We start from the raw sequence: 13,595 nt of genomic DNA, 5'->3' as shown, positions 1-13,595 counted from the left end.
TCAATTTTATGTAATGCACATTATTATACATTTTCCATGAAGCCTTAGAATGCTTGGAAATAAACACAATTTACTGTACATATAAAATTAGCACAAACTCTTCATTGTTATACCCTTCATGCTGACCTCGAATTAGATGTAATAGTGCAGCATAATAAATGTTTCAATCTGTCATAAAAATAATTTACTATAATAATAATTCAGAATTCACTAACATAACGTAACCAGTTGTATACTGTATGTTCAGAGGTTTGTAGACACACGTTAAGTTTTCTATGAACGTTTCCATCCTACTTCACCTTCATTTCACCAATGCAATTATAATAACCTCCACTGTTGTGTTGAAAGATGTTCCACTAGATTTTGGAGTATGTACTTCCACTTTTCCACAGATTTGGGTCTCCTAGTTCAAGTGAAGGGAAAATTAAAAAATTTAAGGATGTTCTCAAGTTGAACAGCAGATGGAGACAAAACATCTTTTATTTCTGGTTTAAGCTTATTGCTCCTGGACACTTTTGAAAACACTTATTATTATTATTATTATTATTATTATTATTATTATTATTATTATTATTATTATTATTATTATTATCATTATTATTATTATTATTATTATTATTAAAGAGAGTTGTAGAATAAAAAACATAATCTGAGATACCTTTACAAGCATATTTTTATACTTTCAAACTTTGCTTCCAGATCATTCAGCATATACAGTATATTCACAATCACATTATATTTCAGAAAATCAAGTTCAGGTCATGAATTTCAATTAAATGTACATTCTGAACATTATATTATGGACATAATTTAAACATCATATATACCATTATAACTAATAATGAAAATGGTGCCAGACACTGAAACTTACTGATCTCCTGAAATTTTCATACACACACACACACACACACACACACACACACACACACACACACACACACACACACACACACACACACAGAGAATCTAAAATATGAATAGTGTTAAAAATCGAAATACCTTGTTTATTACAATTTGTATTATTATTATTATTATTATTATTATTATTATTATTATTATTATTATTATTATTATTAAAGATAAAAAACTGCAACTGTGGTGAGCAGAATAACATCTCAAGCGGTATGGATTACAACCCCATTGGGTTCATATTTGTCCAATCTAATAATTCTGCAGTCAGTTGCTTTATAATTACTCTGTGTTCATTAAGAGTCATTCGAGTTAATTCAGTTCTGGACAGGAGATAAGACGATTTAAGCAGAATAACTAATATTTATGCATCACAAATAAAAAGAGGCAAACAGAAGGAAATAAAGTCCCACTCCTCCTTAAGCAACAGTAACACTGTATGATTATAGACTTTAATGGGATTGGTTTTTTAGCCTTTCTCTGAGCTCCCATTGGATGGAGCATTGCCCTAGGCATTATAAAGGGTCATCACAGGAAGTTCAGAACGTTTTCTGTCGGAACCATTTTCCTTTTCTCACTACATCAAGGACAAGATGGTGAGTAGACCATGGAAATGTGCATTACTGTAATTACCTGTTTATATACAATTTTATGTTTTTATTGATTTGTATAATTACCTATTTTTTTATATAATGTTTATTCATTTATTCCTTCATTATTAATATTTTTTGTAGTAGTCGTAAGCCAAACTAAAAAAAATAAAGACTACAACCTTTAGAGGTTTATATTATATTATATTATATTATATTATATTATATTATATTATATATTACATTATATTATATTATATCATATATTATATTATATCATATCATATAATATCATATTGTATTGTATTGTATTGTATTGTACTGTATTATATTATTTTATTTTATATTATACATTTTTAAAACCGTCTAAATGTATGAATTAGTAAACGAACAGGGGTCTAGGTGTGGCTCAGAAAAAAAGGGGGAAAAATTCAGGTACATACAGATTAATTATGAGGATCAAATATTGAAATTTCTTTTTTTATGTAAAATTTACATACAAAATAGACCTGCATTTAAATTCAAATATGATCAAGACCGTGTGTGAACGGCGTGTCTTCCTGATTTCTGTTAATGTCACCTAGCATTCCTGTCACCAATGCAATCATTTGTGTTGATCATTAACACTGGGCTTGGCAGGATACAGATAACCTCGTCTCCTATCCCAGCACTGACACCACGCTTATCTAACACTCAATAAAAATTTTAACTTCTACTAACAGAACAGGCTTTTTTATTGCAGGCCTGGAGAGATATAGAATATCCTGATCCTGGATCAGTTCCCTTTTTTTCCAATGTTATCAAGTGTGTACTAGTTTGTGTTTAATTAAAAAAGAATGTGTGTGTAGGTGTGAGATCTTACATCATGCTCATGTCTGTGTAGGTGTTCACTGTAAAGGACATGACCTTCAAGGCTGGTCAGGAGCTGACCATCTCTGGCAAACCAAAGTCTGGAGGTAGTTTGTAAGTGATCTATCTATCTATCTATCTATCTATCTATCTATCTATCTATCTATCTATCTATCTATCTATCTATCTATCTATCTATCCATCCATCCATCCATCCATCCATCCATCCATCCATCCATCCATCCATCCATCCATCCAAAAATAATACAAATTCTATTAAGTTAACCCAAATGTATTTTGCCAATCAAATCATTTATATATCTGATGAACTTGTTGCCATAAGAGTCTGAAAAGAACTATCAAGAACAAGGAAAGTTTGTCATGAAAAAAATGTGTAACATATTCCAGTGCCCAATAACTATGTGCTTATTTGGTTGTATATTGGTTATGGAAGTATAGTTAAATGTGAATGGATTGAGACCTGGCAACCCTAAACACCTGCTGTTGACCAGAGAACTAAGGCTTAATTAGCCATGTTTAATGTTCTCTTAGGATCATCTCAAACATCAATCTTACAAACAATCTCTTATCTCTCTGCAGATTCTCCATCAATATCGGTCATGATTCTAACAACATCGCGCTCCACTTCAACCCTCGCTTCAACTACCAGAGTGACAGCAACATCATTGTGTGCAATTCCAATCAAGGAGGATGGGGCGAGGAGATGAGGGAACACTGCTTCCCATTCAGCCTGGACGAATCCTTCAAGGTGGATTTCAGCATTTAATACATATGAAATATATGAAATATAACACTTCAGCTCAATTTACGTTAAAGTAATTAAACGCTTATACATGCAACATTTACACATGAGCCACAAATGTTGTAAATTGTGCATCTTCTCTAATTATAGGGGATATTTGATGTTCTCAGCTAGATTATATTGCTTTTGTTATCAGTGAAGTCATACTGGCCATCTGTCATATAGCAAGACCTTTGCACCAGTGCACTTTTATTATCTATTCTCTTTTTGTCTTTATGCTGACAAAGAAAGCCAGAGGCCATAAAAGTAAACCAGCGATTATTATTGGATTCTGTACATTGCATTAGTGGAATATTTCTCCATCAAGAAACCTGTAATGAATGGCTGTGACGTAGGGTCAAATCGTCTGAGCGTTGGTAAAAATGCTCCTATTTGACCAGTTATTGATTCCAATTTTAATGAAAATATTCATTATAAGTTATATAATTGGCAGCAAATTAAGTAAAATGATATGAGTGAAATTTAAAGAAACATTTCAGAGTTTCTTATTATTTGGTACACCACAAACTTCAGGTGGTCCATTTTATATTAAATAGTTTTTGCTGTTCAACATGGTTAACATCACATCCTTGCTTATATTTGATTAGAAATTGTCCAATTGTCTTACATATTTCCAAATTTTAAGATCTGTTTATATGAATTTTTTTTTTTTTTTTTATCGGATTTTCACTTTTTTTTTTTGGTTTGGAAAAAAGAAAAATGTGTGAGTTAGAAAAAAAGCCCTTTCCCCATTTGTTAGCATACTTAACTTGTTTAATATTTTTGGTCGTTTCTCTCTCTGCCTCTTTAACAGGTGGTGATCAGCTTTAACAACGACCAATTTTATATCAAACTTCCTAACGGCACCATGATGAGCTTCCCCAATCGCTTTGGCGATGACAGCTTCAAGCACATTGACGTGCAAGGTGATGTCAAGGTTCAGGGCATCAAGATCAAATAAGGAGGTCTGCAGTGATTTTCATCCGAAGAGTATCCAAGCAATGTGCTAGTCCATTCATCTTAAATATGTAATCTGTAACCCAGGCTTTTGTCACCATGTCTCTAAGTTGAGGGTCCCGGAAAAAAAACTTGTTTGGTGCATGATCCTGTCAAGTAGGGTGTCTAAACAGAAAGAGCTAAACAATTGTTAAAAAAAAAAATAAAATAAAAAAAAAAATACATCGAATTTCCTGTCATCTTGTTATAAATTCATACAGTATGCAAGATCATACACATAAAACAAAAGGAAAAGGCTTTAACATAATGTCGGTATTAGGGAAGTGGTAGCTCAGTGGTTGAAATGTTGTACTTCTGTTTAGAAGGTGATGAGTTTCAATCCCTAGTACTCAGGTACTACTACTTATAAGGTACTTTCCCTTACCCTCAACTTCTCCAATAATGTACTGTAAATCACTCTGGATAAGGGCATCTGCCAAAGGGGTGTAATATAAAAAGACATTGCACTTCCAGCACCACCAAGCTGAAATTGCCGGGCCATTGAGGAAGGCCCTTAACCCTCAACTGTATATATGAGATAACTGTAAGCACTCTGGATAATGGCATCTGACAAAATGCTATAAATGTAAATGTAAAACATGAACAAACCATAAACTTCATTATTAATTAATGGTGTAACGAGGTTTCTAAGTCCCAGTTCAGTTCAATTTCGGTACAGTTAGGTAAACATCATGACAGGGGAACTTGTGAACATCAGCAGTTTAAACAATTTTAAATAATATGCCTTGGTTAAATAATATATAAAATAATGCTTTATAATATTTTATAAAAATGAATTAGAATAAATCAAATAAATGCAATAAACTAAAGAGTCTAAATAAAATGAAAAAAAGGAAAATATGTTTAGTTGTTTACATTTGTTAGACCCCATTTGGGTAATACAGATGTGTATTTAAGTGTGTGCCTGTTTCGTTTTACATTTAATATTGAATGTTTTAAAGATATGATTTACTTAACTGTTCTACTTACCCCAGCACAATTCAACAAATGTCTTCATTCCTTCCATCCTTCACTTATTCACTCATTCCTTAATATGTGGAATTGTCAGGATTTTCAATGCTAAAAAATCCATAGTGCTAGCTCTAGCTGCTAACCAAGAAGCGACTAGCGGCTAACGCTAGCGCTATGGGTTCTTTTGGGTTTTCATGCATGCGCAAAACAAATAGTTTTTTCCAGTACGGAGTAAGTAGCCACAGTGACACTGCGCTAACTCTTATTTTTTTTTTTATATACCCCTGGCTAATACTAATACTACTAATAATAATCAAATGCACTCAAAGTTTGAGGCGATGACTAAACAAATATGTGGTCTGCCACTTAATACGCTCCTGAGGGATCACAGAGTTTAACTTTGTTTCGAACGTGAGAAGGACTGCATTCTGTTCACGTGTGTACCGAAAGAAAAGCTTGGTACTGAAAATTTTCAGTACGAATATGTGTACCGTTACACCCCTAGTATTAATAGTGAATAACACTAATAATATTTCATAAATGTACTAAGATATTTTTAACGTTTATTTTCTGTCCCCTTCAAAACACCTGACCATCACACTATTACATGGTTTCCAACAATTGACACAGGAAGATTTTGCACTGTATGCTGTAACGTAACAAAGTCACTTTACTGGAACCAATGTGGCCAAACCTGTTTTCTGTCAAAGTGAGCTGAATGACTACGGCCAGGACTTCCTCGCCAAACATCATTGCCCCGCCATACACTCTTAATGCTGAATGAGCATAAAATCTCCACAGACACGCTCCAAGATCAACAAAATAGGTTCAGGGAGCATCAGGGGAATCAATCTAGGACTATAAGGGATATTTACTGTACAGTATATGTGTGTGATGGTGTCCACAAACTTAAGATCCCAAACATACACAATATGGACAAACGTATCAGGACTATTTTTTTCAGCCATATTCGCTTCTTCAAACTTCTACAACAATTTTGGAGGCACATATTCTTAATATGTAAATATAAATGGATAAAAATAACATTCTTTATTAAATGAATACAATTGTTATGGTTGGCAAATTGTTGTGGTATGTAAGGAATAAAAGTATTAAGGATGTTGTTTGGGGTGGTAACACATTAAACCCCATTGCCATGGTGTGTACCATCATCAAGAGCAGTTAACAATGTATTGTCATTCTAAGCTTTGGAACCAGTAACATTGGCAAAATCAGTTCTCACCAACAAGTTTTGACCACACCCCTACTATCTACTATCTACCACTTTTACTTCCCTGGTTTAGTTAATTCCAGTTTGAGTCTCGTTTTGTGATGCTACCGAAATGATTTCACCAAGCCAAAGGTCATATGGTTCATCAGGCATTGTTCAGGTCAGCATTATCATCTCCTGTCACAGCTAAGTAGGAATAATTTGCATTGCTACTCGAAAAGCCCTGTGGCTGAGAGTGAGGAATTTGTCAGCCTGAAGAAACATTCCAGGGCATAAGGGAACAGTACAGACATGTTCAACCTCGAGATATCCATGACCACATACACGAGAACATGCACATTTTCAGTTCGCATTCGAATCATACACACCATTTATTTGTCCAGAATGCACCTTTAGATGTTAAACATCAGGATATCACACATATATAGCTTAAATATAAACGAAGGATTAAAGATAGTCCATGCTACAAATTAATTCAAATCCATGGCAATCTGTATGTTCATTATCAGTTCATCACATTGGAAGTCCATCACATACCAATATTTATTAGAACATGTCAATTATTCAAGTCATTGCATAATCAGTGTGGTTGGGTCAAAAAAAGTATTTGGTGATCTTTTATTGTGTTGAACCCTGGTCCTGGGGGAGCAACCAACAGATTCCCAACCCTGGTTTTGGAGTATCCCTTGGTCTTATTTAGCATTTTAGTGTTGCCCTTGTGCCCAATGCATCTGCTTAGCTAATAATAATCTTTGCTGAGTTTAGGTTGGTGTAATAGAACAGGGAAAAGGCTAAAAATATGCAGGATGGGAGGTTGGGAATATTAAATAACAAAATGCAGTTGTGGTATATTATTAAGTAGACGTTACCCATGTCCGTCAGATAATTTCACAGATAATTCCATCTAAACATCATTGATTCCTGACCCCGAGCCCTGGTCAATACGGCTCGAGCCTGAAGCCTGTCCCCGTTGTGCAAGGTAGTCTTTATAGTTGCGGGTAAGCAATGTGTAGAGCAGTGGATTCACACAACTGTTGCCGTATGTCAGGCATGTAACAAAGAAGTTGACGTAGGTGTGTGTGGCAGGTGTCAATGAGCGCAGGGATTCAGTTGAGAAAAGCTTGGCCATCTGCCAGCCCCAGAAGGGCAGGAAACATGCCCAATAGGCCACCACGATGCCGAAAATCATGCAGACGACCTTGTGTTTAAGCCTTTTCCGCCTAGATGGCCCAAAAGAGGTTGAAAGGCAGACGCTATTCTTGTTTCCTTTTCTTCCTTGCATCAGGTTGGACTGTGCTATCCAGTAGCACCGTGCCAACCCAATATAAAGCACCACCATGACTAGCCCTGGCACCAACATGCTTGTGAAGAAAAGAACAGTGAGGTAGGCTTTGAAAGCCTCGGGCGTCCATGTTGGAAAGCAAATGTGCTTGACTAGACCGGAGGCACCCGGACGCCCCTCCCGCAGCCTGATCATCACCATCATGGGTAGTGTGAGGACCAGGGCAGCACCCCAGATGGCAAGAGCTGCTAGCCAGTGTCGCCGGGCAGAGTTGGAGGCAGATCGACGAGCACGAAATGGCGATGCAACAGCACGGTAACGTTCCAGGCTCATGGCTACAAGAGCAAAGACACTTGCATGCATGGTAAGCAGGTCCAGGCTGAGCAGAACCCGACACCCTGTCTCACCGAAGAGCCAGTCATGGACAAAATAAGTGCACACCACAAATGGGATGGTGGCCAGGTAGAGCAGGTCAGCAGCCGCCAGATTAACAATGAATACGTACATCGAGCCGGAGCGGCGCAAAACCACAGAACGCATCACGCCAAGTGTGTAAACATTCCCCGCCACACCAAGGATGCACATGGTTATCAGGGTAGCACCGAGAAGAGGGGTTACCCACACAGTGCCTGTTCCACCTCCACTCGAGCCACTTCCTGTTCCACTGGTGCCCGAGTTGGAAGGGACAGAGATGCTGGCATTGGGCACCAAGCTCATGATCCACAGTATGGCACTCAAATTAAATAGGCCAAGCAAAAAATGTATAAAAATCCAAGTAATTTAGTGGGTATTGTTGGGGGAGCAAGCTCCTCTTTCTTCATTTAAAACATCAACATTTGTAGACATGGCAGACTAGTCCTTAGATTTACCGATACATGAATCTGAAACAATGTCATTATCCAAAGCTTAAAATGTCCAGTTGTTCTATCAAAGGTCAATGTCCGCAAAAAACGCTGAATGGATGTTCCTGGCAACATAAACACAGCTTTTCTGGTGTCCTTCATCGGCAATGCTTAGAGCTTCCAATGTTTTCATCCAGGCTTTTGAATTTGTGTCGTTCATCCAAAGCGATTTTGTTAAGTGCCATGAGTTTGAGTTTTCTGCTTCGGTTAGCTTTCTTGCTAAGTGCCCTTCTCTCCTTTCCAACCGTTCTGTTCTCTTTGTCCCTCTTTCTCTGTCACTCGCCTCTTAAAACTCTCACTCGCACGTAAGTGCAACTGCACATGACATGTTAGATTTAGGAGACGCTCAAATCTGGGCTGCCCGATTCGACTTTGAACACCAGGGTGCCATTTCAAACGCCAGTGACACACACACACATACACACACACACACACACACACACACACACACACACACACACACACACACACACACACACACACACACACTATCATACAACACTAAGAATAATGATTTTTATTTTTTGACTGTACCAGTACACAATGTTAAAACAGTTCCACAATGATTTCATAGAGACATGACAGTCCTCAGTGTATTTATTGCATGAATGTTCAGATTCCATCTTTCTTTTCTTTTGCTTTGAAATCGTTATGCAGTTATTTATTTTATACAAAAGTATATTTGTAATGTTAAAAAAATAACAGGAACTAACTACACTGCATGTCATAAATGTGTATTTGGAAGCACAGTTAAAAAAATGACATGGGTTCTGTTTGTATTGAAACATAATGAGTGATTATGGGTTTGTATCTTCTGTATATCATCTTGTTTACTTTTTTATTCTTCTTTGTTATGGCTTGCGCATGTCAGCCGGCCGAACTCTTCTGTGGAACATTCAATACCACAAATCATATAAAAGGTTTGACTAAGCAAATTTATTTCGGGCACTATATCTTCTTGTGGAAATTGTCAAGAACCTTGCATAGCACCACCTTCAGTATTGGAGAGAAACTGCAGCAAGTTTGCAAGCTTGTAATCTTTCTAGGTGCATCACTATAAGCAGGGATTAGGTTTTTAACGTTATTTATAATTATTGGTAAAAATCAGGTCATGGATGGTGGATTTTTCCTGTAGAAGCTCAGCATAACATGGCATAACTTCACCAGCAGAGGGCACCTTAATACAAAACAAATGCGAATCTAACTCAATCAGCAATTTAAACAAGAACAAGGACCAAACTTCCACATTGGTAAATCGGATAATGTATTAGTTAACTGTTAAGGAAACACATACAACAATACACAATACAAGGAACGTTTAAAGTGACCGAAATATATCTTGATCCTCTTGGCTGCTCGGCTTGATAATTACAGTAAACGCACTAGCTCTAATAGCACTCAAGTACTCTGTGTATAAAAATAAACAAGTAGTGTTTCATTCTCAAAGTTAGGAGGTGATGGGTCAGACTGGGGTTGAGAAAAGTGCTGAATCCGTCAGTGTTTATGCTTGAAGAGGGCTTCGACTGAAAAACAAAAATGGAGTCAACATCCGTTTTTTTTTTTTATTAACCAGCAATCAAAAGCAGAATGAAGCAATAATGTGAGCTGGAATACGTAAATCTTGTGTCATATTTATTGTTACATTTTATAAGTAGGTTTCATCTGAAAAAAATCCCTGTCTTATGTGCACATATGCACTGGCACATACACCATGTGTGTCTCACTCACCGCTGTATTCCTGCGGCGACATCTGCAGGCTGATGACATGATTAAAGTGCTTCAGCCAATCCTGTTGCTCTGCCTCGGTCTCACAGGTGAACAGAAAACTGCGTACAGGTGTCACTATGGTGATGCCATGTTGCCAGGCGCCGTTTCTTTGGGTGTTGGGTGGTAAGCCGGGACTGACGCTGTAACCCAGATCTCGATGGCCCAGGAACACCTCGCCTTTAGCAAACGCATCCTTTCAAACACAAACACGCACAAGAGCTTTATATCCTGAGGTATTATGAAACTTGCTCATGTTAAGACTACATGATGTTTAACAGCGAGTGAGTCACTGGTTGAAGTATGCCTAAGCCTTGATTTCTGGACGGTATTGTGCAATGGACGTTGCAATGACTTAGAGCTGATAACAATACATTTGCTAAATACGATAGCATAGTTTACAATGTATGCATGCGAAAAGACTGTGAAGGTGAGAAATCTGTATAGTTGAAGATAAGTCTGTGTGAATGAATGTCAGTTTCATCAGTTCAGTTTATAAAACCACATTCCACCAGACACTTCTCAGAAAGAAGCCTTTACACGGAAGGTAGCAATAAAAAAAACCAGTCCTACCAAAGGATCCTTGAAGTACATTAATCTCCTGTGATCCAGGGTAAACCAGCGCTTCTTAAAACCCTCTGTTTGCTGCAAAGTAAGTGATAAAATTAAAAAATAAACATAAAAACAGATCGAGAGAAAAATTAATACAAGATAACACGTATTATTCAATTGATTTACCAAACACTTTGTGTCCTTGATGTATACAACAACAGTAAGACAGTGTATTTGGACACATAATCAACAAAATCATTAGTTTAGTCAAGACTGTGTGAAGAAACTTGACTTTTGAGCTTTTGTGTGTTACTTTTGAATAAACTAAATGTCAAACAAATACAGAAACCTGTCACAGATTTCCCCGTCTCACCCCCTTATTCATTATGACTATACTTTGTTGCCTGTCTGTGTTCTTCTATTATGTGTTACTTTGACTAATAGAATAATAATAAAAAAAACAACATTTTTAGAAATTTCTAAACGTTGGGAACTTTACATTGTAAAGCACAGAGAACTGGATTTTAAAAGCAGGAAAATAAAAAAAACAACAGCAATGACACTATTAATATATTATAATTATTATTAGTAGTAATAGTAGTACAAATAGTAGCAGTACTAATAGTATAAGTAGTACAAATTATAGTAGTACAAGTAGTAGTAGTAGTAGTAGTGGTAATAGTATAAGTAGTACAAATTGTGGTAGTAGACTTTGTAGTAGTGGTAATAGTACACATAGTAGTAATACTGGTGGAAGTAGTAGTAGTAGTAGTGGTGGGAGTAGCACTATTAGTAGTTGAGTAGTAGTGTTACAAATAGTAACAGTACAAATAGTTATAGTAGTAGTATTAGTAATAGTACAAATAGTCGTAGTAGTAGTAGTAGTAAAAATGGTAAACATAAAAGTAGTACAAATAGTAGCAGTAGTATTAGTAGTAGAAATACAAATAGTAGTAGTAGTAGTACAATTAATAGTAGCAGTAGGTGTCAGGCTGCAGACGCGGAAGCCGATATAGTCCGATCATTGTCCTTTTATTTCAAAACACCGTACAACACAAAAACACTCATAAGCCGTTGAAAAGAACAAACAAAGACATCCGCTCGATACGCGTTGTCCGCTATGAGTTCGAATGTCCCAAGCATAATCCATAAAGCCTTCGGCAATGAGTAATCCAAGTCGGAAGTGGAATTCGCATATACAGCCGGCGGCCGAGCAGCCACGCGATTGTCCAGCTTGACAATATAACGACCGACAGCCTGTGACTTAAGAACGTGAGTTTCTGTAGTCTGATCTATCATGAGCCACAGCTGTCGGTAATCTTGGGAAGCAGCGTGACTGCTATCGAGGGGGGCGTGGCAGGGTGAATCCCTGACAGCTACAGAGGGGGGCGTGGCAGGGTGAATCCCTGACAGTAGGAGTACTAATAGTAGTATTAGTACTAATAGTAAGAGTAGTAGAAGTAAGAGTACTAATAGTAATTGCAGTAGAAGTAGTAGTACTAAGTACTAGTAGTAGAATTAATAGTACCACACCCACTAAAATTCCCACCAGATTGATTCTTAATCTGATCATGTGAAGTCTTAACTGCTTTAGAATCTGGTTGCACCAGTTTGTTCAGAGGTTAGACCAATATGCCACAAGCCACAAGACAGAGCCTTTCCTGCAAGTATGATACCGAGTTTTGAAAACGTCTAGGCTTAAATGATTATTACTCCCAATTACTGTATTATACTGTACATACAGGTTCGGGTTTTTTTCAATGTCAATTACACAGTGTATGTTGAAGAAATTGTTGCCTGTTGCATATTAGGGCTTGCATACATCAGTTATTTAATAATAATAATAATAATTGGAGTACCTGAAGATTAGCATGAGAAACTGATAACGTGATCTTACCCGTGGTCCCGTCTTTTCCATGTAGCCCTCTTTCAAGAAATTCCGCGTTAGCTTCGGTTTCAACTGAAAAAAAGAGCAAACAAGGCTTTTAGAAGGGAGTCGAGTTCAAGTGCAAAATGTGGCTGGCATCGAAAAAAAATTAAAAACATTTTTATAGAACAGAAATAAATGGATTCAATTAAATACATTTTATATGGACAGATTTATTTTTGCTGCAATGAAGTGCAATATGTTTCTACTACAAACTATGTGGCAGAGTGTTGGCAGCTTTGTGGCGAACAAATACACAGCTGATGCTTTTATTATTCATATCAAAGCCTTATTTTTAATTTTTTAAGTAAAGCAGCTTTCCATAAATATGTTGGACGTTTACTGGCAAGCTGCCTAGTAGTGGTTAGATCTTAGATGAAATATTTTTGCTGTGCTAGCATACTTATCAGGTAATCATACATCAAAAGAACATCAAATATTTCAGTATTTTTGACTAAATAGTAATAGTAAATACTTATATTTTATATTTAGTATTTATTATATATTTTACTAAATAAGTGAAATATTACACACTTACAAACAAGACCCCCCCCCCCCCTTTTCGAAGGCATATTGCTTTGCAATGTAGCAACTCAACTTGTCCACAGACGTGTTTTCATGTCAATAGATTTTCACATACAACAATTTGAAATGTATCTGTGCCATTTTTTGAGCAACACAATAGCAGAGAAATGAGTCGGACAAATTAACAGGAACTGAAAAGAAGAAGAGGAATGTGCGTGTGTGTGTGCGTGTGTGTGCGTGTGTGTGTGTGTGCGTGTGTGTTTGAAAGAAACTCTAGGCTTTCCAAGCTTACAT

The 13,595-nt window shown here is 36.7% G+C and overlaps 3 protein-coding genes and 1 long non-coding RNA gene across 5 annotated transcripts in view; 2 read left to right on the top strand and 2 right to left on the bottom strand.

Moving 5' to 3' along the window:
- LOC310716464 overlaps positions 1-13,595 on the top strand; it is a 325,142-nt gene that overhangs the window by 307,785 nt on the left and 3,762 nt on the right. The gene's annotated exons all lie outside the window — the stretch shown is intronic.
- Positions 1,407-4,140, top strand: lgals2b (lectin, galactoside-binding, soluble, 2b). The gene is made up of 4 exons (XM_083523774.1): positions 1,407-1,505; positions 2,383-2,462; positions 2,949-3,117; positions 3,965-4,140. The coding sequence occupies exons 1-4, from the start codon at positions 1,503-1,505 to the stop codon at positions 4,109-4,111; spliced, it is 399 nt and encodes a 132-aa protein (XP_083379900.1). The 5' UTR covers positions 1,407-1,502; the 3' UTR covers positions 4,112-4,140.
- Positions 6,281-9,005, bottom strand: uts2r4 (urotensin-2 receptor 4). Its single transcript, XM_083523408.1, has one exon. The coding sequence runs from the start codon at positions 8,346-8,348 to the stop codon at positions 7,254-7,256; it is 1,095 nt and encodes a 364-aa protein (XP_083379534.1). The 5' UTR covers positions 8,349-9,005; the 3' UTR covers positions 6,281-7,253.
- The window catches only part of LOC310716318 (arf-GAP with dual PH domain-containing protein 1), a 172,388-nt gene continuing 167,892 nt past the window's right edge, over positions 9,100-13,595 (bottom strand). For both annotated transcript variants that reach the window (XM_083523370.1, XM_083523369.1), the window contains 4 exons: positions 12,747-12,809; positions 10,871-10,942; positions 10,262-10,493; positions 9,100-10,056 (listed from right to left, as the gene is read on the bottom strand). In XM_083523370.1, coding sequence (XP_083379496.1) covers positions 10,028-10,056; positions 10,262-10,493; positions 10,871-10,942; positions 12,747-12,809 — 396 coding nt within the window. In that variant the 3' untranslated portion in view covers positions 9,100-10,027. The remainder of the gene's footprint in view (positions 10,057-10,261; positions 10,494-10,870; positions 10,943-12,746; positions 12,810-13,595) is intronic.

Source organism: Silurus aristotelis (assembly GCF_946808225.1).
Source record: "Silurus aristotelis genome assembly, chromosome: 2".
Taxonomy (NCBI): Eukaryota; Metazoa; Chordata; class Actinopteri; order Siluriformes; family Siluridae; genus Silurus; species Silurus aristotelis.
This window is presented reverse-complemented; position numbering and strand designations above follow the sequence as displayed.

Excerpts from the sequence above, each read along its gene's own strand:
- lgals2b (XM_083523774.1), top strand. Across the intron at positions 2,463-2,948 it reads CCAAAGTCTGGAGGTAGTTT|ATTCTCCATCAATATCGGTC; the intron begins GTAAGTGATCTA and ends ATCTCTCTGCAG. Across the intron at positions 3,118-3,964 it reads GCCTGGACGAATCCTTCAAG|GTGGTGATCAGCTTTAACAA; the intron begins GTGGATTTCAGC and ends CCTCTTTAACAG.
- uts2r4 (XM_083523408.1), bottom strand. The coding sequence starts at position 8,348 with ATGAGCTTGGTGCCCAATGCCAGCATCTCTGTCCCTTCCAACTCGGGC.